Source organism: Neovison vison, chromosome 4, assembly GCF_020171115.1.
Source record: "Neovison vison isolate M4711 chromosome 4, ASM_NN_V1, whole genome shotgun sequence".
Lineage (NCBI taxonomy): Eukaryota > Metazoa > Chordata > Mammalia > Carnivora > Mustelidae > Neogale > Neogale vison.
In genome coordinates this window covers 139,013,922-139,038,073 of record NC_058094.1, presented here as the reverse complement: position 1 = coordinate 139,038,073, position 24,152 = coordinate 139,013,922, and the positions used below count along the sequence as shown (strand labels likewise).

Sequence of the window (24,152 nt, the reverse complement as noted above, 5' to 3'; positions counted from 1 at the left end):
AGTTGCTGTGGCTGATATCGAAGAGATTACTGCCTATGTTCTCCTCTAAGATTCTGATAGATTCCTGTCTCACGTTGAGGTCTTTTATCCATTTTGAGTTGATCTTTGTGTACGGTGTAAGAGAATGGTCGAGTTTCATTCTTCTACATATAGCTGTCCAGTTTTCCAAGCACCATTTATTGAAGAGACTGTCTTTTTTCCACTGTATATTTTTTCCTGTTTTGTCGAATATTAATTGACCATAGAGTTGAGGGTCCATATTAGGGCTCTCTACTCTGTTCCACTGGTCTATGTGTCTGTTTTTATGCCAGTACCATGCTGTCTTGGTGATCACAGCTTTGTAATAAAGCTTGAAATCAGGTAAGGTGATGCCGCCAGCTTTATTTTTGTTTTTCAACATTTCCTTAGCGATTCGGGGTCTCTTCTGATTCCATACAAATTTTAGGATTATTTGCTCCAGCTCTTTGAAGAATGCCGGTGGAATTTTGATCAGAATGGCATTAAAAGTATAGATTGCTCTAGGCAGTATAGACATTTTAACAATGTTTATTCTTCCGATCCAAGAGCATGGAATGGTCTTCCATCTTTTTGTGTCTTCTTCAATTTCTTTCATGAGTGTTCTATAGTTCCTCAAGTATAGATCCTTTACCTCTTTAGTTAGGTTTATTCCCAGGTATCTTATGGTTCTTGGTGCTATAGTAAATGGAATCGATTCTCTAATTTCCCTTTCTGTATTTTCCTTGTTAGTGTATAAGAAAGCCACTGATTTCTGCACATTGACTTTGTATCCTGCCACGCTGCTGAATTGCTGTATGAGTTCTAGTAGTTTGGGGGTGGAGTCTTTTGGGTTTTCCATATAAAGAATCATGTCATCTGCGAAGAGAGAGAGTTTGACTTCTTCATTGCCAATTTGGATACCTTTTATTTCTCTCTGTTGTCTGATTGCTGTTGCTAGGACTTCTAATACTATGTTGAACAAGAGTGGTGAAAGTGGGCATCCTTGTCTTGTTCCTGATCTCAACGGGAAGGCTGCAAGCTTTTTCCCATTGAGGATGATATTTGCTGTGGGTCTTTCATAGATAGATTTGATGAGGTTCAGGAATGTTCCCTCTATCCCTATACTTTGAAGCATTTTAATCAGGAACGGATGTTGGATTTTGTCAAATGCTTTTTCTGCATCAATTGAGAGGACCATGTGGTTCTTCTCTCTTCTCATATTAATTTGTTGTATCACATTGATTGATTTGCGAATGTTGAACCATCCTTGTAGCCCAGGGATGAATCCCACCTGATCATGGTGGATAATCTTTTTAATGTGCTGTTGGATCCTGTTGGCTAGGATCTTGTTGAGAATCTTAGCATCCATATTCATCAGTGATATTGGTCTGAAATTCTCCTTTTTGGTATGGTCCTTGCCTGGTTTGGGGATCAGGGTAATGCTGGCTTCATAGAAAGAGTCTGGAAGTTTTCCTTCTGCTTCAATTTTTTGAAACAGCTTCAGGAGAATAGGTGTTATTTCTTCTTGGAAGGTTTGGTAGAATTCCCCAGGGAATCCGTCAGGTCCTGGGCTCTTGTTTTTTGGGAGATTTTTGATCACTGCTTCAATCTCGTTATTAGATATCGGTCTATTCAGGTTGTCGATTTCTTCCTGGTTCAATTTTGGTAGTTTATATTTTTCCAGGAATGCATCCATTTCATCTAGGTTGCTAAGCTTATTGGCATATAACTGTTCGTAATAACTTCTGATGATTGTTTCTACTTCCTTGGTGTTAGTTGTGATCTCTCCCTTTTCATTCATAATTTTATGAATTTGGGCTTTCTCTCTTTTCTTTCGGATTAGTGTAGTCAGTGGCTTATCGATCTTATTGATTCTTTCCAAAAAACAGCTTCTAGTTTCATTGATACGTTCTACTGTATCTCTGGTTTCTCCCTCATTGATCTCAGCTCTAATCTTGATGATTTCCCTTCTTATGTGTGGAGTTGGTTTGGTTTGTTGTTGATCCTCCAGTTCTTTAAGGTGTAGAGACAGCTGGTGTGTTCTGGATTTTTCAATTTTTTTGAGCAAGGCTTGGATGGCTATATATTTTTCCCTTAGGACCGCCTTTGCTGTATCCCATAGGTTTTGGACCGAAGTGTCTTCATTCTCATTGGTTTCCATGAATTGTTTCAGTTCTTCTTTGATCTCCTGGTTGATCCAAGCATTCTTAAGCAAGGTGGTCTTTAGCTTCCAGGTGTTTGAGTTCCTTCGGAACTTTTCCTTGTGATTGAGCTCCAGTTTCAAAGCATTGTGATCTGAGAATATGCAGCGAATAATCTCAGTCTTTTGGTATCGGCTGAGTCCTGATTTGTGACCCAGTATGTGGTCTATTCTGGAGAAGGTTCCGTGTGCACTTGAGAAGAATGAGTATTCTGCTGTTTTAGGGTGGAATGTTCTGTATATATCTATGAGGTCCATCTGGTCCAATGTGTCGTTCAATGCTCTTGTTTCTTTATTGATTTTCTGCTTCGATGATCTGTCTAATTCTGAAAGAGGCGTGTTAAGATCACCTACGATTAGTGTATTCATATCAATATGACTCTTTATCTTGATTAACAGTTTTCTTAAGTAATTGGCTGCTCCCATATTGGGAGCATAGATATTTACAATTGTTAGATCATCTTGGTGGATAGTCCCTTTAAGGATTATGTAGTGTCCTTCTGTGTCTCTGACTACAGTCTTTAGCTTGAAGTCTAATTTATCTGATATGAGAATCGCTACCCCAGCCTTCTTTTGAGTCCCATTGGCATGAAAGATGCTTCTCCACCCCTTCACTTTCAGTCTGCGTGTATCTTTAGGTTCAAAATGGGTCTCTTGTAGACAGCATATGGATGGGTCCTGTCGTTTTATCCAATCTGCAACCCTGTGCCGTTTTATGGGTGCATTTAGGCCATTCACATTGAGAGTGATTATTGATAGATACGTTTTTATTGACATCGAGTTACCTTTGAAGTCTTTCTTTCTGTAGACTGTCTCTATATTTCTGTTCAATGCTATTCTTGGGATTTTTCCTCTTTTATAGCACCCCCCCTTAATATTTCCTGCAGTATCGGCTTGGTGGTTGCATAGTCTTTTAAGTCTTGCCGGTCTTGGAAACTCTTTATCTCTCCATCCATTTTGAATGTCAGTCTTGCTGGATAAAGTATTCTTGGCTGCATGTTCTTCTCATTTAGTGCCCTGAATATATCTTGCCAGCCTCTTCTGGCTTGCCAGGTCTCTGTGGACAGGTCTGACGTTATTCTGATGGGCTTCCCTCTGTAAGTAAGGAGCCTCTTTGCCCTGGCAGCTTTCAAGAGATTATACCTACAATTATAATTTCTCAATTTGACTATCAGGTGTCGTGATGTTTTTTTGGAGTGTATAATCTTGGGTGGAGACCGTTCAGCCTCTAGTACATGAACGCTGGTTTCATTCGCGAGATTCGGAAAGTTTTCATGAAGGACTTGTTCCACGACATCTTCTAGACTTCTTTCTTTCTCCTCCCCTTCAGGAATTCCAATAATTCTGACGTTGGAACGCTTCATGGTATCACTTATTTCCCTAATTCTGCTTTCGTGGGATCTAAGCTGTTTGTTCCAGGCTTCCTCCTGATCCTTTCTCTCTATCTGTTTGTCTTCCAGATCACTAATTCTATCTTCTGTCTCAGTTACCCTAGCTTTGAGAGAGTTAAATTGGATTGGAACTCATTGAGAGCATTGTGGACCTCCTCCCTGGTAGCTTTAAGCTCCGCCCTAACATTGTGAACATCCTGTCTGGTCGCTTTCAGTTCGGCTCTAATCAATTCTGTTTGGTCATCCATGGGTTTCTCCAACCTAGCTATTGCCTGGATAATTGTTAGCCTGAATTCTCTTTCCGACATATTGTCTATGTTGATAGCCGTTAGCTCTATTGCAGAAGGTCCATCCTCTGTATTTTTCTTCTGTTGGGCATTCCTCCTCCTAGTCATTTTGGTGGGAGAAGACTGAACAGATGTAGCTGGATGTATCAACTCTGGTGCAGTCAAGGTGCACCCTGGAACACTTCCTGATCTCCGTCTCAGAGAGAAGCCTCAGTCTGGGTGCAGAAGCTGAATAAATTCCCCCTTGGACGCTGGCAGTGCAGGTTCCAAGTTAAAGACCCTGGGGGGGCAGGATCTTTTGCTCGTCCCCAAAGCCAAGGCAGTGGCGGCTGTCTGGGAGCTCCTGACCACCAGAGAGGTTCCAAGCAGCGATCGCACACTGAGATTTTGCCGCCGGCCCGGGCTGGGAGTGCCAGGCTTGCGCGCACCTCTTTTCAGAGGCGGCTGTGGGTCGGGCGCGCGTCTGGGGCACTGAGAACGGGGCGCTGGTCCGTAAGCCGCAGGCTGGGCTTTTGCGCGCCTCTGTCCAGGGAAGAGTTTCGCGGGCGCACGCGGCTTAGACTTTGAAACAATGGCCCGGGTCAAGAAGTGCCCCCGGGCCTTAGAAACCCAGGAGAGCTGGAGCGACGTGTGTGCGCATCTCAAGCTTTGTGGTAGGGCTAGCGCGCGTTCTGCAGACCGGCGCAGCTCCCATCCCCTCACAGGAGCCGGAACCCCCGCGCTCTGGGGCTCGCTGGCGGCTTAGGGACCAGGAGCCGGTTTCCCCGCCGCACTCTCTCTGCCTCCGCGCCTGGTAGGCCGTCTGGGACCAGGGACTTAAGCCCCTGTCCCTAGCCGCCCCGATTCCCACAATTTGCCCCCGCGATCCTTTGCTCTTTTGGAGTGCTTTCAACCAGTCTCCGAGTTACTGCTGGTCCCCAGACGCAGGGCACTCTCGCTCGTATCGGGGTATTACTTTTGCACCGGTCGCCTCTGGTGGCTCCCTCCCCCTTTTGTTTATCTTCCGATATCAGTCCGCTGTTCCCATTCCGCTTTACCTGCTCACTGGCGTCTTCTGCCCCTGTAGAGATCCAGACGTGTATAATTCTGATCTCAGGCTGATTTCATGGGTGATCAGAGTTCTTTGGTAGGTAATCAGCTCACTTTGGGGTACCAGCTGAAAAGACGCCTCTTCCTAGTACCCCGCCATCTTGTCCCCCCCCCAAAATTTAAAAATTTTAATTGTTTTTCTACTGAATACCAGTATGAAGCCCAAACTTTTTGGTGTTGGACATGATAGCATAAGATAAAGGATTAAGGTTTATGTAGCTACAACTTAAAATTTTTTTAAAAATCCCAAATTTGAATATCATTTTTATGCCAAGTGAGGGAAAAGTCCATTAAACAACTACGTCTAAATTCAGGTTTTTTGTATCATCAGTGGACAGTAAAGTAATTTTCCACTACAGTGGTTAGAAGTAGAGCCAAATGCTCTGGAGAATTTCTTATCTGTCAATATGATTGGTTACAAAACACTCTCCATACTGGATACAATTCTCCATACTGGAAGCAATTCTCCCTCTAGGTTTAAAATGGGGCAACATCTATGCAACACCTGTTATGTGTTATGTGCCAAGTACCTTATTTACAGTCTCTTATTTAATTTTCATATGCCCCCTGCTCATACATCCTGTTATCCCATCTTTTGGATTAGGAAGCTGAGACCAGAAAATAATCACTCAAGATTGCAAAAGCAACAAGTGGTGGAACTGAAGCTCAAGTCAGTCTGAGTCCAAAGATCAGACGCTCTGACAACACCTTTTCACCATCAGATAAGACATTGTGTCAACTCACACAAGTTATTTGATCAACTTTTTTCTTGAGTCAAATTCTTTCAAGACAATTACACATGTTCTGCATGAGCACTTCATGCAAATCCACTTGGACACAAAGTCGGATGCTTTAACAGTGTTTGCACAATGTAGTCTATGCCGACCTTTACCAGAAGGATAGGTATAAAAATCTCTCCTAAGATTTCCACATCTAAACATGCTACAAAAATGAGACATTATAATTATAATTATCATTACCATAATTATTAGCAATTTGTTTGTGATTATTGTTACTCTGACATGACATCTTATTCTCATGGGGCCAAACTTTCCCTTACTGATGGGAATGCAGTATTTGGGGATAACAATTGGACCTATGTCATGTTAGATTGCTAGACTGTCACCTGCCTGACCAGGCCTGCTGAAGGTCACCATCTGTGAATGACATTAAATGTCATGATGTCCGTGACATCATGCAGTGGGAGCATGAAATGCGTTTGTTAAAGATCATTTCTTCCATTTTGTAAAATGCATGTGGAAGGAAATGCCCTCTCTTTCACTTCGCATTCCTCCTTATGCATTGAAGTCTTTTTTCTCATTTTGTGGTGGGGAAAACAACATATGTGAAAATTTGGTGTGCTTCATTTTTTAATAAAAAGTATGTACTCTAATACATGTTTCTCCTACCTTTGAACATAAAATTGTACCTTTCGCTTTGTACTAGATAACCACGGGCCTTTTTTCTTCTATTTCCTTTAGCGCTTTTGGTCTTCTATTTTTATATCATTGCCTAACTGAACTTGCATATTTTATTTTAGGCCTTCTCAAATAGATTTTGGAGATAGGCAGTATAAGTAAATGAGAAATAGTTTTTACATTAGAGCCTGTTTCTGTTTCTACCCCGGAGCTTGATAGTTTAGTGAGGTCTACCTTGAAGTTGACATGAAAAATGGGAGACACTACATCAAAAACTAATGATGTAATGATTTAAAAAAAAGAATAATGGGAGAAGATGTTTGCAAATCCCACTCTGTGATATAAATATAAAACATTCAGAATTCAAATACCCCGAAATGCCAGAGCATAGGAGGAAGATTTTATCCCCAAAATTACGCCTCATTAAACAGAGGTTGCCTTATGTTTCAGTTTGGGTGACTTCTCATTTTAAAAATGATCTTCTAATACTCTACTTTGATTAAACAATGCACTTGGACAAGATATCAACCTGAAATAAACTCAATTAAAACAGTTTAGAGGTAGTACCAATAGGAAAAAATAATAAGAAGTTTCATATGGATTTGGTAAACATTACCTGGGACTATAGTCTCTATACAATATAATATGTACAATGCTTACATTGTACATATACAAAATGACTGATTAAATGAAAACATGCTTTTATTTTCTAAGTGGATAAATGTCTCTTTCAATTAAATATCCAATGCTCTCATCATAAAGGTATCCCCAAACTTACATTTCGACCCTAAGATGACTCAGAGATTTGTTCTAATGTATACATTTTAGATGCATGTGAAGAATCTGAACACAATTTTTATAGAAATTTAAGGCAAAAAAAGCAGTATTCTCAGGTGATATTTGTAACAATACAGTTTTAATTTATAGGCATAATCCAATGAAGATATAAACTATTAAAAGTTAATAGTTGATGGATACTTGGGTGGCTCCATCTGTTAAGTGTCTGCCTTTGACCAGCATCATAATCCCAAAGTCCTGGGATAGAGAATCTTGCTTGGGATCCCTGATCATTGGGAGTCTGCTTCTCTTTCTCTCTCTGCTCTCCCCCCAGCTCTTGTACTCTCTCTCTTTCTGTCTCTCTCTCATGTGTGCATGCTCTGTCTCTCAAATAAATAAAAAATAAAACATGTTATTCATTTTATTTAAAAGGTGAATATTTGATTTTTATGTACATTAGTGTAATTTTATATATTCAATTATAAAACCTCTCCCTTGTTTACATCCAGACGTTTCCACTGGAAAATCAGTTTAGGTTGAGGCTAACAATATATGAGGTACTGCTTACTACATTCTGCTTATTTTTAGAAACATGTAACAGTGAGTCTTAAAATTGAAAGTATTCTGCAAATTCTGACCAAATGTTCTAAAGTGATCTGTAGACTAGATCAAAATTAACACATTTTTGTATACTCCTGATTTAAGAAGAACTCCACTGGGTGATTGAAATTTGTAGGACTGACTTTTGTAATGATGGATCATGTCCCAACTTATGCAATAGATATTTTCATATTTAATTTCATTTAGGTCCACAACATCTACTTGAGATGGTGGCTACATTGACAGACTGAATGGACAGAAATATAACAAATGTTAAGAGAATACGTGTCATTACATCTTCAATACTTAATTTTTTTTCTCTTTTCCAATTTTTCCCTAATGGGTATATATTATTTTTATAATTTTAAGAAAGTGATAACCAATGAATCTAAATTTATTTGCTGAAGAATGATTACTAGAAAGTGATAAATCCTGACTCACAGTCCACATTTTTCTCTGCACCACAATCTCCCCAAAAAAAGAGTTTTTAGGACCTTCTGAATTACCTCTGTGTCACCATTATCTAATTAGATTGTAAAGTTTATATTGCAGTCAATTGGGGAAAAAAAAGGACTAGAATGTTGCTTTTCAATTTGTGGATTCACGTGTGCCTAGGATGACAACAAGCAAAACACCAGAATATATCATTCCTTTCATTTTTCCAAAGTTTCACCAGCCCTATGAAAATTCTTTGAAAACACTTAATCAACTAGATCCTGTAGGGTAGAAACATCCGTGTGAGATGTTCTCCCTTATCCACACAAATTTTTACCTCTAAGTCTAATGAAGGATGAAAAAATTTACTAGGCTGAATTTGGAAAAACCAAACCTAGCTTATGACATTCCTGGATATGTCTGCAGTTAAATATGTCAATACTTGATATGAATTGACTTCAGACAAAAATGCAAGTTTATCAATTATTGTTCATTCCTTTCCTTTGGTTATTTTTCGAATCTAATAAATAAGATACACAAATTTCTTTTTTTTTTTTTTTTTTTCTTTACAAATCTCTCAACACAGAAATCCCTAAGGGATTAACGGCTCTACCACTTAGGAACTCCAGATGCTCTAGCTAGCTAGGTCCTTGTTAATGTCCTCCAAGCTAGATCAGGTAGCAATTACCCCCAAGACTGGGACAAAGTCAACAACCTCTCCTAGTAACCCACTGCTATTTATGACCAAATTCGGACCAATCCTAGAACTCTGAGTCAGCACCAACACCTAGCCTGCCGCCCCCAACCCCCATCACCTACCTCCTTTCCTTACCTTATAGGGTAGAATTTAAAAATATCTTCCTGTAACCCTGAGCAATGTGCCAGGACCAAACACTTTTATGGCCAACCAGATACTCCAGGTACACTGTCTGAAAAGCTTTTACAGAAAACTTCCTGTGTGACTCCTTTAAAATGTGCCCATATTCTTTCAATATTTTTATAAATATATATATATAAATAGACACTGCTAACATTAAACAAATATAAATCTCAAGCAAAATCACATTAGATATGAGCATAGTCAAGAATGGATGACCTGACCCCTCTTCTGCCTGGACAGCTTGCGTCTGTCTTTCCCATCTCAATCACACACATTGGAGAGTCTGATTTTACCTTTAGTCACCATGTTTCTGAAACTTCCAAATCTTTTTTCTTAAAAGGTTTTCATGTATCATATCAGTTCTTTTCCTAGAGTGTAATTTACAGTTACTATTTCTGTGATTTTAACAGGAATAAAGATAGAAATAATATTTAAAAATAAATGTTTAAAAATTAAATATTTTTAAGTTAATATTTAAAAATTCAATATATCAGTGTTTAATATTCTATAGGTGTATATATATATACTTTTTATCTCTACACACTGAAGAGTGGTTATCTGTCTTGATTATAAATTAAATACTTTCCAGAATTCAGTCCTCACTGATGCAAGAACAGATGAGTTATTAAAGAGTGAGAAATATTAACCCATTTATTGCTGAAAGACTGTTCCTTAGAACTTCAGATTACCCCCAACAAGTTTCAGGATATCGATTTAAAACCCTGAGCTACTCATCAGAAGATCTTAATTCAGTTTGGTCTTTCTGCTGTTGTCCCAGCAGGAGTGCAAATGCAGCTCTGAGTTCTGCAGCTGAGTCCTGCATACAGTACAACTGCTCCTGTTCTTCTGCCAGCTTTCACAGTCCAAGCAGATTTGATGCCCATGCAGAAAGTTTGAAAGGAATGGTGTCAAAAGGACTTGTCCCTTTATAAAAATACCCTAAGCATCACATTGTGAGAATTTAATAAATGCATATTCAACATGACTTACTTGATGTCTTGGGAAGAAGAAAAGCAATTTTAGTGCCATGATTAGAAACAGAAGCATTGTTTTCTGCATGAAGAGTCACACAGATTTTGAGCTATCACTATTACACATTCAACTGCAAAGTCTATTTAAAAGGTCAGACGACAAAAGACTATATTCAGAATACACTTACGGCTTAATGTTTCTCATAGCATATAATGGTTAGACCATGCAGTAAGGAGCAAACAAGTATCTATTGGGTCCCAAACTTTGCCATAGTAACTAGTCATGTGAATGTAGGCAAATAAATGAACTCTCTAAGCCTCAGTTTCCCATCAGTGAAATTGGAATGAGAAAATCCCATGTATAATGCTGTTAAGGATTGAGATAAGGCACAGAAATAAGGCAGTATGGTGTCTGACTCTCACTAAATATTAATTAATAGTATTATTGTCTTTAATTGAATGGTTTGGGGTCCCTTTATCAAATTTTCCACAGGAAATGTAGATTTTATAAACAATAATTATTTATTATATAAATTAAGAAAGCAAAGGAGCTCTTGAGTCCAACATTTTATGTGTCTGGCAATCACAAGACAAAATACATGGGGCTCCATCAAGTTGCAATCTAGAATACTTATCCACTAGGCTACAAGCTTTTTGAGTGTTGCCACTGTGTCTTGTGCACCCTTTTACCTCTGGAGTCAAGCATAAAAACTGTCTTCAATAAATGAACAAACAAGGATGTAAAACCATGCTGACAGCTTCTTTTCATGGACTCTGGAGATGAAATGATTTTTTGAGCTCACAAATTCCATTAAACTGGACCATCTCTAAGCAATATCACAAGAGCCACAAGAGCACGGATATTGACTAAACTCAGCCTATCCACTAAGAAACCAGAGTAATAACATTATGTTGATTTACTGATGTTCTATAATTATCCACTATAAGAGTTAACTTTTGCACTGCTCTTGAAGATGAGATCAAAACCAATCATATAGGCTTTGCAGATTATTAGAGAAAAGAACACTATTCATTAAGAAAGGAGCACTATTAAGACTATAGGTACTTCATCAAAGAGTTTCTCACTTAAAAGGGCACCTACAGGGATGCCTGGGTGGCTCAGTTGGTTAAGCAGCTGCCTTTGGCTCAGGTCACGATCCCAGCATCCTGGGATCGAGTCCCACATTGAGCTCCTTGCTCGGCAGGAAGCCTGCTTCTCCCTCTGACTCTGCCTGTCTCTCTGCCTGTGCTTGCTCTCTCTCTCTCTCTCTCTCTGACCAATAAATAAATAAAATCTTTTTAAAAAAAAGGCTACCTACATGAAAAACATCTTGAAGAAAGCCTGCATCTATAGCTTTTTGTGTATATTTTCTACAAGTAGAATTTCAATATGCTTTCAAACAAGGAAGTAAATAATCCATTCACAAAGTAGTTTTATTTCCATATATAGTGACAAATTTTGTTGCTATATATGGAAACATTTTTTAGCTGCAAAATCCCTGTCTAAATGCTAATTGATTCTAGATTTTTTTTTCTAAAAAATATCTATCGGGTTTTTCATTCACAGTTCCTAAAAATAACAAAGTTACTCATCAGGAGAAGTTATTATAAGCTTAGTTCCTTCCACAGATTTCTTGATCCAGCCAGGTTAACAGTTACCACACTGATTAGAGCTTCTACAGAAACATAAGCCTTCTCCTGAGGTTCATGTCAGGGCCAGCAGGTAGAAAGCTTGTACTGGCAGTTTGGTCTTTTGAGGACATTAAAAGTTCTTGAATATAGGTTTCATGGCATCTGATATTTTATAAGTTTTCCTCAGATTGATTAATCTAAATGTCTGCTTTGATGGAGGAAGTAATCATGGAAAATGCTGATAGAAAATAGAGATGAAGAAAGCAAATAAAAAGAAAGAGAAAGGAAAGGAGGGAGGGAGAAGGAAGAGAGAGAGACAGAGAGAGAAAGAAAGAAAGAAGGAAAAGGAGGGAGGGAGGGAGGGAAGGGGAAAGAAAGCAAAACAATGAAAGAAGGAAAGAAATAAAGGAAGGAAGGAAGGAAGGAAGGAAGGAAGGAAGGAAGAAAGAAAGAAAGAAAGAAAGAAAGAAAGAAAGAAAGAAAGAAAGAAAGAAATATAGATAGGTCAGGACCAAGTGTTGAACTTGGTCTAAATTACTTTTCTAAATTATCAGAAACAGTGTTCAGAGAATGAAGAGGTTTTGATTTCCAGGTGTTCAAGTGTGTGAAACTGCTCAGAGATGCATCAAAGGAAACTTCTTCTGTTCTCACAAACACCAGCCTACTGTGTCAGCAGTTTACGGCTATATTTCTGAGGGGGACAGGCTTCACTAACTGAAAAAGCTAACATGTCAACAGAAATATACTTGAAAAATGTGGACAATGGTCTCCATTTTTTAGTAAGCCACTTTTACCATTCAGCAACACAAAGCTTTACCAGGGAAAGCAAAAGCAGAAAATACTTCTGTGATGATAATATTTTCCTGGAACGAAAGGAAAAAATTGTAGATTTCTATCTCCCACAGAAAAATAGATTCCTTATTAAAACTCAAATTGGAAAACAAACCCTCTGTTACGTTGAAAAGAAGCAGCTTTTTGGAGGCTATTCTGTGATCTTTGGAAATACACCTGTGACCTTGCCTCTGTGGATAACTAGCTTTGGACAAGGCATTTACCCTTCCTGGTTTCCCACATCCCATCTGCTGTGTGAGCATTAACCTACATATGTACAAAAGGCCCTTCCTGTTCTAACAGCTTATGAAGCTGTGATTAAGAGTCAGAAAGGGTCTGCTGTGATATATTGACCCTGTGCTACACCTGCTCTGTATGCAACCTTCTTCAGTCCCCAACAATCCCTTGACAAAGACTAAGTAACTTCCCTGGATTGTGTCAGTTAAGTGGCTGAGTAAGAATTCAAAGAAGTTATTTCCATCATTCATTCATTCCTTCATTCCTCCATTCATTGTATAACATTGTACACACTGGGAGGGCTTCCTTCCCAGGAAACTTCTTATAGATGGAGAAACAGAAAAAAATTCACATGTCTAAAAGCCAACCTAGTCCCCACAGAGGTAAGGATAAAGATAAAGTGACTTTGGGTCACTTGGGCTTGGTTACGTGGTCAGAAGTAGGCTGGATTTGAAGTTCGTTGTTACTATGTGATGAGGGTTGAAATTTCTTCTTGTCAGAGTTCAGACACCTAAAAGTCCTCTAGTTGTATTTTGTCTTTGTCTCTTTGCCTGTCTTAGAGTCCTCTCCTTGTTTTGCTCCCCAGAAAGGGTCTGTTTCTCAAAGCTCTCTGAGCTCTGTCCCCCTGTGACTTTTGCCCAAGGTTTGCTAATGTGGTAGTGAAAGGTCAGGGAAGCAGACATTCTCTGATATTTTTACTAAGTCCCAATTTTAAGCAGATATGGTTAGACTTGTAGGGAAGGAGGGCACTGTGTTTTGTAGGCTTCTTGCTGCTCTGCCCTTCTCAATGAGTTAATACTTAACGAGTATTTTTTATGCTTGAAGTTTTATTCTAGATGTCCTTCACCTTGTCCATCCTCACAGCAATTACATGATATGGATGCTTGTAGTTTTCACTCCATAGAACAGGACAGCGAGGGTCAGAGGAGTGACAACTGAATCAAGGAAATTCACAAAGCTGCTAAGTAGGACACGTGGTTAAATATCATCCTTGAAGAAACAGAGAAAAAGACAAAGATGATGATAAAAATTCCCTTGAGCATCTCACCAGGAGCAAAAACTCTCTCCATTATGGTCTCTGGATTTCTCAATTTCTTCTTTGCAGATACATAGACATAAATATTATTTCGTGGGCTACAAATTCCTTCATGAGTGACAGGTGCAATATACACAGAGTTTTGCATTCTTCTTCTTTCAGTTCATTTCATATTTTGTGCAACTTAACATGTCACTGAAGAATTTTTACATGTCACGTAGGAACTGCCTGAATCTGTGCAGATTTCTTAATCTCTTTCTGCCTCAAAAATCCTCATCTGAGGGCACCTGGGTGGCTCAGTGTGTTAAGCCGCTGCCTTCGACTCTGGTCATGATCTCAGGTTCCTGGGATTGAGTCCCACATCGGGCTCTCTGCTCAGCGGGGATCCTGCTTCCCTCTCGCTCTCTCTGCCTGCCTCTCTGTCTAATTGTAATCTCTGTCAAATAAACAAATCTTAAAAAAAAAAATCCTCATCTGAAAAAAGATGTGATAACAGTCCTATCACAGAAGTTAGTGTACATTAAATAAATGAGAGTCTTTCAGTCTAATAACTGCTAGTCCAGGTTTTGAAATACAGTAAACTTTTGATAATAATTACATATGTTTTCTACTATTATCATTCCACAAATTCAATATCCTCATATTGTCAACCATTATTATTTACACCAAATTTTCATATGAAAAATCTATGGTGAACCCTTTGAAGTACTAACCTTGAAAATCAGTCACATATTATTAGTACTTTATGTTTATGCATTTATTTTTCCATATTCCTGTTTTCCTCCATCTTTTCTTCAGCAAAGCATTTTAGCTGGCATTTTATGATTTCCATATGGTTTTCTCTAAATGTATGCATGTCTTAAAACTTGAAACAGTTCTGCCTAAAACTTATGTGTGGCTCTGTCACATACCATGTGGAGTTGATGTGAACTCTGGCTTGAGTCCTGCCTGAGGAGAAAAGAGAGGAAGAAGCCAGGATGGCTGAGTTTTCCTCCTGAGGCAGCTGTTCTATTTTGCCTCCTTTCCAATAAATACCATTTCTGAAGTGATCCATACTGGGTAGTTGAATATTGTAGAGGTGGAGGACGGTAGACCAGAAGGCCAATGGACTACAACTTAGAAGAGTGACTCTTTCTATGTAGGAAGTTTCATCCTGGGAATGAAAAGGACTAGGAGACAGAAGGAAGGCACCCATGGTCACTCTGGAGAGAGGTCCCCTGGTCCACCATGGCTGCTAGGCATTTCCTTACAGTCCCTGTGTCTGTATTTGTGTTTATGTCTGCATGCATCTGTGTGTGTGTGTGTGTGTGTGTGTGCATGGATGAGTGTGTATATGCATTTGCATCACTCTCTGTCCTGTGTGTTTGTGCATATGTGTGTCTCTGTGTATGTGTTGTATGAAGAGGTAGCAGTTGTATGAATGTCTCTTCTACCTGACTATAGCTTAAGAAAGGTTGAGAAACAGTATCTGACTTTTTTCCTTCCTATACTGTGAACAAACTCTTTCTTTCACTCAGATTCGTAAGGTGTGATATTTCCTGGACATAGACGAGAGTTTCAGATGCTAGGAGCCAAGAGGGGAGATAAATGGTCATTTCAGACACATTCATGGAAAAATGTATTTTCTCATTTTGAATTATTTCAAAATTATTTCAATTATTTCAAACATGGATGTAAACAAAGGCAATTGTTTATTATTTTAAACACTTTCAGAAACAGAGATTTTATTTTCTTTATTTTTCATAACTTTAATAGCTTTCAATATTGAAGGCATTTTCCCCATGATAGGTGAATGCATTGACTCCATTATCTCATTTAATCTTCACAAAGCCTACTAAGTGGGTGATTTTATTATTGGTTCCATATTTCATATGAGAAAATGGAGGCTTTGGACACACCAGTTATTTTATCAAAGGTCTGAAATGAGTAAGGGCAGAGCAATAATCTGTACCAGAAGATTTATATCTAGAACCCACAATCTTAAATAAGATATTCTATTTCTTCTATATGTACTTTTAATATATAATATATTATATACCACTATGTAATAAGAATATACATGTATATGTACGTAGGTATGTATGTATTTTCAGAGGGGTCTATATATTTCTCTCAATGTACCAGAATGCGTGCTTAAGATTCATTACAGGAAACACTCTCAATGTGCTTCCTCACTGATTCACAGATTCACTGATTCACAGATTAATTCAGCAAGTGAGTATGGAGGCTGCACTAGAGACAAGGCTTGCGCAGACCCTGGGAAGGTCACAGACACAGAGAAAAAGGTCCTACTTGGGAGCACTTGTATCCCAGAAGCACTGGTCTTCATCTTCCTTCATTTGGCACCACACCTGGATCTCATTGTCATGTCTATGACCTCAGTCCTGTGCCCTCTCTCCATTTCAAGCCCCTTCTCATGCAGCCTGAACCATAGATATTCCCTGGAAATCTCAGGAAAAGAACTGATATGTCCTGACTCTCAAGCACTTTTCAACAACTTCAGGCAGAAGCTCTCCACAGTAGGCAATCAGGTCAATGGGAAGTTGTAGCAGGAAGCCTGGCATCCTGAAGGCACAGCTGGTGACTGTCTGTTTCTTTTCCCCTTGATTCTAGGACTGGGGTACCTGTCAGGGAGCACAGGGTGGGGGCTGAGGCTGAGGCAGAGACTGGGGCTAGGTTGTCCTGTAGAAATTATGAGAGTCCAGAACTGAAGAGAGGTTCCTAGGGCTGACTGTCGGGCTCCTCTAATACTTTGTACATTTGCGTGTGGCTTCATCTACTGTGTTCTCTGGACTGTATACAAAGAATTTCAGTAGAGGGGACAGGATGTCTCAGTGCTACCTATTCCTTGTTCTCATCATATTGTCTCTAAGCATGTGTCATAAGAGACCAAATACATCTGACACATCAGATACCCAAAGCCAGATACATTTTTTTTTTTGTATCAATAAATCACTTTTTTTTTTGGTAGGTACAGCGTTGAGTAATTATCCTTGTTTCTACTGTGGATATAGATATAGATATTTCTGGTTGTATCATTTTGGCTACTAACTGGAAAGAGAGAGAGTGAGACAGAGATATAGACACAGATATGTAGATAGAGACAGATATGGAGACAGACACTGACAGATATGCAGAAACAGGTATGTCTAGCATAGATAGAAATATTGCAAATGGGTGTCAAGGAAGACTTTTCTAAATTAATTGTCCCAATTATTTCATGGTAAGGAGTAGAGACAGATGTGAAATTTAAAAGAATACTGAGTCCTCCTCTAGGCTGTATGCTTACTTCTTGGATTTCTCATCTCTTAATCTCAAAGCAGTTACTGGGGAGGGAGCATCTCCACCACAGAAGACAACTGGAGATGCTCCAGCTGATCTATTCTGACTCCACAGTCCAGGACCCATGGGGTCTATCAAACACTGACTTTTGTTGTTGTTTCTGTTTTACTGTATTGCTCATGATGGTCAGTTTTTCTCAAGGCTTTAAATTGTAAAATTTGATTCCTAGATTCAAACAATAGTATTTTCATTGGTTCCTTGACAATACTTTTTTGTAAATTAGTTTATTTTTAGAGTCAGAAAGCTTCCCAGATTAAGGTTTTTATAATGCTATATCTTGTCTACATAGTTCTATGTAGTCACTACCTTCTGAACAGTCTCTGTAGTACAGATGTTTCCTTTTTTCAGAAAATAAAACAGGCCACATCCTTTGCAGAATTATTAGAAAAAGGCACTTTTGCTCCAGGTTGACACAGCCCTGCTCAGGGTATAGAGGAGGGTGGACATGGGATGGGTTTTGGCCCCCATCATGCCCCCACACTTAGGCATATATGAGCAGGGCACACTGGTAATGCCAAACAGAGGCTGCAACTCCAGGTTTGCTACAGGGAAAGAAAGTGTCATTATTGTTGATAACAAATACACGTCATTTCTTCCTCATTCTGATTTTGGAGGGAGGTGCTAACCTTACCAATTGAAAATACTTTCCTCTGGTTTGGAACAGCTTTTTTCAAGTTAGGACAATCTCCTTTTGCACATTGCTCACCATTTCTGTTTCTCTGTCTGTCTCCTGCTCATTCTCATGATGACATCACTATGCATGGGGAGAGAGTTCCTTCTTCCATTCTTCCTCCCACCCTCTTCCAGCCGTTTGCCCTGCTAGTCTTTGGGATCGGTCTCTTCATCAGAACCTTCTTGTGCAACAACCAGCCCTGAACCCACCACCACTGACTCACACCATGCCATGGGATGTAGAGTTTCCACCCTGAAGCTTCTGTTCTTGTTGAAGCATCAGTACTTTCTGCCATGATATATGAACACTTGTAAGATTTTCACATTGATCACGAGATTTCCTCCAGAGACTGAACATCAAACATATTATCTGGCAGCTAAATGGATGGAATTCCATTTTGTTCATTGCCAGCACCTTCAGAATGAGCTTTTCACAACTACTGAAAATCCCTGAACAGCTTATTTCTCTCTGAGATAATCATACCATTTCACAAAATAGTCTATAACTAGGAATGCAAGTCAATGGGAAATTATTTCAAACTAGACACTTAGGACAGGATTAGTGACATCTGTGGGGGGTATATTGATATCCATCAGAGTCCCTTTTCTCTTTCCTCTGATACTGAGGCAATACACCGTAAGACGTGTATAAACTACTTAATATAATGCCTACCTAGTATATAAGGAATTTTCAGTAAAAAATAGCTATTATTAACATCTTATCTGGAACATTATGTTTATTAATTTTCATAAAGAGCTTAACTCTTTTTCTTTGAATGAACAAAGGAAAGAATCAAAGAAATCTATTGACCTATGGATTATAAATACTAATTCTACTACTACCAGAATAAAACTAGATTTTTGGTAACTGTTTGGTAACTTCAACTTAAAAGTTAAAAAAAAAAAACAACCAAAGGGACAGAACTCACAGTAGGTAGGGATGATCAGTTTGTGATCAAACATTTAAATTTTAACTCATGCATGACAGAAAGGTAGATGAAGGAAGGACAGAAAAGATACATCGATTATAACCAATATGAGAAGCTGGATTTTCGTTGACATTATGAAAGTGGCAGGCATTTCTCTACTTTCTTTTTGTAAGAGTTAGGATTGGTTCACTAGTGTATACTTATTTATTGTATTAAAGAACATCAAGAACACTGAATTGAATTCATCATAATACTGGTTCATAAGGCCCTGTAATCATTTATTAACACAGAGATAGAGATCTCTTTATTTTTTTTGATACTTAGGTGGTGATGACTTACGTAATAACTCGACAAATACCTCAGAATTCTTCATTTAACTGAAGAACAAAAGCATTAAAAATAATCTATACGCTCCTCTCTATTAAGCTGGTCAACTAGAAAAGCACAACATTTAACAATAATTTCTCAATACTTGTCCAGTTTCCTGTTTTCTTACTGAGGGAACAGGGCATATCCTGTTCTGTTAAAGATGGGACTTTGGTGACTTTGTGGAAGGTGAAATGAAAGGAACCAGATAAAATCTGCCAACTCTGCAATTTGTTTTACTTATTTTGGGGCAAATATAACCCAGTTATTTGACTACTACTTGATTTTTATTCTTTTGCTCCTCCACGTGGACAGTGGTCCTCTCCTTACCTTGCCCTGGGCATTACGAGGTGGACCTTCAGGGACTGCACAGATGGTTTCCTTATTCTCTGTAGGAGAATAACAGGTGTGGTCACAGAAGCTGGGAAGGGGGAAGGGAAGAGACTCTGGCTGAGCATCCTTTCCTCAGGGACCCCATGTGTCTGGGACAGGAGGCTGCCCCAGGAGCAGCTCTGAGAGCAGACTCTTCTGGGCAATCTCAGTGTCTTACAGCCCTGGAAGTCCTTCCAACTTGTGGTTTCAAAATTAGAAAAATATAAAATTGTCATCACACTAAAGCAGCAAGAGTATTCTTAAAACAAAATGGTAATAAGAGGAATCGACTTCAGAACTTCAGCCAAAGCTTCCCGTCTGCCTGCTTTTCCCACAAGATCTGAGGCTGCCAGTGCTTGCGGTCTGCAGGGAACAGCAGGTTCAGACTGACTCCATGTACCTGGCAGCCTTCCAGACCTGCTGACCTCGGGAATGACCAGCCATGGGGCTCAGCGTGAGAGCCCAGCTCCTTCCACAGCCAACGATGTCATCTGATCAATGATGTGCTGAAGGGGGACGTCCTTCTCAGTTCAGAGCTGCCAAATGGGACACTTGGGAGAGTCTGAGTAATACCTCCTAACCCTGGGAAGATTTATTGCACTGACAAGGATAGAATGACGGCTCTAGTCCATGCCCTGCCCACCTGGCGGATGTGTGTCCTTGGTAAAATCCCTGGAAATGATAATAAAGCTCACTTTCCAGACACCATCCACCATGGGCCTAGGATTGGGCTGAGTTGGTTGCTTTGTAAATCAATATTATCAGTCAGTCTGATGTGATTCTTATAACCACTTGTTTCTTATAATAACAGATGAACATAGTTATAACAACCACATCTGGCAGAGCAGCTCATTGAAATCTTAAAATATTTCATCTGTGCAGTCACATAAGTAATGGATCCTTGATTTAAACACAAGACTAACAAATGCAAAACCTGTCACAGCAATCATTCTATAGATGTAGAGCTCTCTCTCTCTCTATATATATATATATATATACACATACACAGAGACAGAGAGAGTTATGTTTAAGCTCTAAAGATTAAGAGTAAGTAAGATCATGAGAAAGATTTCAGAGAGGTTGCAGAACTTAGCAATATCTCTCACATGTCAAGGGAGCAAAGAGCATAAGCTGTTCTTGAAGAGCCGTCATTCCGGTAACAGTGCTAGACCTCAGAACACAGTAGAAATTCTTCTAGCACTGGTGCATTAATGCTTGCTTGCCTTTTAGAGAGACTGATTTTTTTTTTAAGTTCATTAACAGTAATCATTGATCCATTAAATAATGTCAAATACACTTTATTGAATGCCATACATGGTACATATGGATTCCTTCCTTGCAAGTGTAAAGTAGGTGTAATTCATCCCATTCTGAAGATGACAGAGTCTTCAGGAGGTTGAGTAGCCCCACTAAGAAGAGCTCACCGAGAACTTCAAGTCAGCCATGTTAATAGGTTAATGAAGCATGTGCGGTATGTAACCTCCTTAGATGTTTTTCACTGAGATATTAATTTATGTTCTCTCTGAGTTGTTGCTTTGAATGCGAATTGTGATATAACCTAATAGGTTAGATAGGTTTCTTATTTGTTTTAAATAATATGCCCCCCCCCCCCCATAATGTGCTTCCCTTTTAAGAACTGCATTGTTTTACTTATTACTTACACTGACTTCTACCACCCCCTCCTGGCCATTGCAGGTACGTCCTGCACCTGATCATCTTCAGTATTGCTCACCAGGTCAGTGAAGTCTCTTACAGCAAACAGTCACTTAGTGAGTGGAAGGGCCCAGAAATACAAAGCAGGAAAACTGTTTTTTTTCCAACTGTGTACTTAGTGTGAGTGGTAGTTTTCGGTGAGTAGCTTATCCTTGCAATGCCCCATTTCCCCAGCCTCAAATGAGAAAATAAACTGATAGGCCTGGTGTCATACGTACCTGTAAAAACTACAGAGATTTGCTTGTGAATATGCATATGTACATTCATATACATGGAAGAGCTTTCCTGCCAATCCATGTCTGTCCATCTGTCTGTCCCCCCAGTTCATTGCTCCTCGGTGCTGCTCTTGGTGCCCCTGGTTGCAGCCACTGCATTAATTCATCCACCGACAGTGACAGACACTCGTGCTGCTGCCCAGACTGGCTGTCAGCAGCAAGGCTGTCCCTGACAGCTCAGGGGCTCTGTACACTGGGAGTCCCCTGACCCCCATGCTGTCAGTCAGTCTACTGTTGACATGACTCTGCCCAGGTGTCATGTTATTGGGAGTCTTAGCTGGGGGATGGAGGGCCAAAGTCCTGTGGGATGATTTCTGGGCTCCCCAACAAATAGGGGAGCCCGACCTCTGCATTTCAGTGGTCCCTTCTGTGGGGAGACTACCTTTCCAAGCTGGACCTTGTGGGGGACAAAGTTAGCTTGCCAACATACTAACTTGCTGGACCCTGGGAGGAGGGAGAGCACCAACATCCAGGGAGGGATGGGACACCATGGAGAAGCCCACATTGGCCTGGTGCATTTTCAAGGGCTGGAGACAGAGGACAGAGTGATGTGGGCAGGAATCCAGCCTGGAAGAGCTTTTCCAGGCATTAGGAGCTTCTGGCTCAGACAGGTGTCTTTTGGCAACAGGTGCCTTCCCAATGTCAAATGTCTAATTCAGATGGTGCTGGATTATGTGACTGTCAGCTGACAATAGATGTGACCAGTGCCTTTTACTCCCCAAGTGATCCTGTCACAGGTCCAGCTTCCCACGTGTTCTGTACCATCACCATCTATAATGGGGAAGCCTCATTTTCCAGTGTGAGCTCCTGGAGACTGCAGTCTCTCTCCTGGTCACGACTGTCCTTCCAGCTTTCTCTCAGGGGCTTTCGGCTTTTTTCCCCCCATCATTTCATTCCATATTCAGGGGGGTGTGTTGGATCTTAGGTCTCCATCCTTCAGCCAACCCAGCAGAAACCCAGAACAAATGGAAGGCAGGATTGGAGAGAACATGGCTCCTCTCTCCAGCTGTCAGGCCAGGCTTCCCAAAAGACAGTGTGAGCCCTGGGGGAAAGGACATTCCAACATCTAAAACAGCCAGCACTTCTCTGTCCTGTGACCCCAGTCCTAGGACACTTCACCCTCTGTGCATCTTCAAAGCCCTGTTCCTCAGGGACAGAGAGAGGGAAACCAGGCAGGCTGAGCTGAGGCAGCAACTGTAAGAGTCAATGACTCTCCAGAGTCTCTCGTGGCTTCCATAGAGCAGGCAGTGGCTTTGTGGGGCCACCATCAGCATAGGTGGTGCCTGGACGAGTGGTGGGTGAGGGAGGAACATAAAGGGAGGAGGGAGAGAGCCAGCCAGACAAATGCTCAGTCACCTCAGGCCTCCCCCATCCTCCTGTTAGGAGTGGAGGGATTCTTAGTGCTGTGGGATCCTAATGCCAGACTGTTATCATCACTGGAGGGCTTTGAGACACCTGGACGTAGACTAGGAAGCCCCATGATGGACTGAGCTGCCTGGTGCATTACTGGGCTGCAATTCTGCTCGCATGATGGCCTGAGTGGAAGCCCAGGGGCCACTCCCGCCTTCTTGCTGGTGACATGATCAAGGCTCAATGCAGAGACCCAGGCCGTTTCCACACATGCTGTGGTTACGCTCTGTCAGCATCTGGCTCAGTTTGCCCTGCTTAATAGGAAAAGAAGGTCTCACATCCTAGAGCATCTTCAGCGTGGTTAAAACCTCAAGTTACATTAAAGGAAAATTACCTTGTAAATGCTTTTACTTTGGGTCATCTCATCTATAGGGCAGAAACCTACAAACACAGAATTATTATTGAAGAGTGATTGTAAATCACCAGACTCAGATCAAGGTAAATCTTCTATTCTGCACTCTCTGTTCTTCTGTGAAAACCTGTTCTGGAGCAGCAGCAGAGATAACTAACAGAAGTTGCTTCTGTAATCGTGTGCAAACATCAAATTGAGCTTGGTTGTAAACATATCAACTATTAATGTGACTGAGGCTTGAATGCTTTTGTGATTCAACCAAATTTAAGGGAACTAATACAGCAGAACTTAGGATGAATGAAACAAGATACAACAGCCTGTATTTTCATGGTCTATAGCGCAGTAGGCCAGGTGCTTCCTCCAGCATCTCCCAGTGTCACCCCCCCTGGGGCCGTGAGGCTTACTGTGGTGGTCCCTCTCATACTGTGCCAGTGTGCTGAGCTCCCACATCCAGCTTCCTCCTCCTTTTATCCTCTTGTAATTCTTTCCTTTTGGGCAGGGACCGTTTTATTGAATAAGTATTTCTTCACTATCTGAATAACATTTTATACATTTATAAAAGGAATCCCATTTATTATGTTTTGCAACTGACATTTCTCTAAAAAAAAAAAAATGCACACTTTAGGCCATTTGTCTGACTTGACCTGGTTTTTTGATTTGCTTTGGTTTTGTTGATGTTGATTTCTGCAGGGAGGAAGGTATGCCCCAGGGAAAGATGCTATAAATAGATGTCAATCACATGACTAACAGGGAAGTCTTTAAACTAGTTGGAATCTCTCCTTCTAGAGCTCTTTCACAGTGTATTAACAAAATGCTTTTTAGTCAAGAGATTTCAAAATGCCACTTTTTGTTGAGTTCTTTTTCTCTTCTTAAATCTGAAGCAGATAAAATATGGGATTATCATTTGTGTTTCCATCCATCACTCAAAAACTCAGCCCTC

The 24,152-nt window shown here is 40.2% G+C and overlaps 1 gene segment (V, D, J or C); it reads right to left on the bottom strand.

Annotated features, from left to right (window-relative positions):
* The window catches only part of LOC122905390, a 33,814-nt gene extending 13,200 nt beyond the window's left edge, over window positions 1–20,614 (bottom strand). Inside the window, 1 exon segment of the C gene segment in view lies at window positions 20,569–20,614. Coding sequence covers window positions 20,569–20,614 — 46 coding nt within the window.
* Between the last annotated feature and the right edge of the window lie 3,538 nt (window positions 20,615–24,152).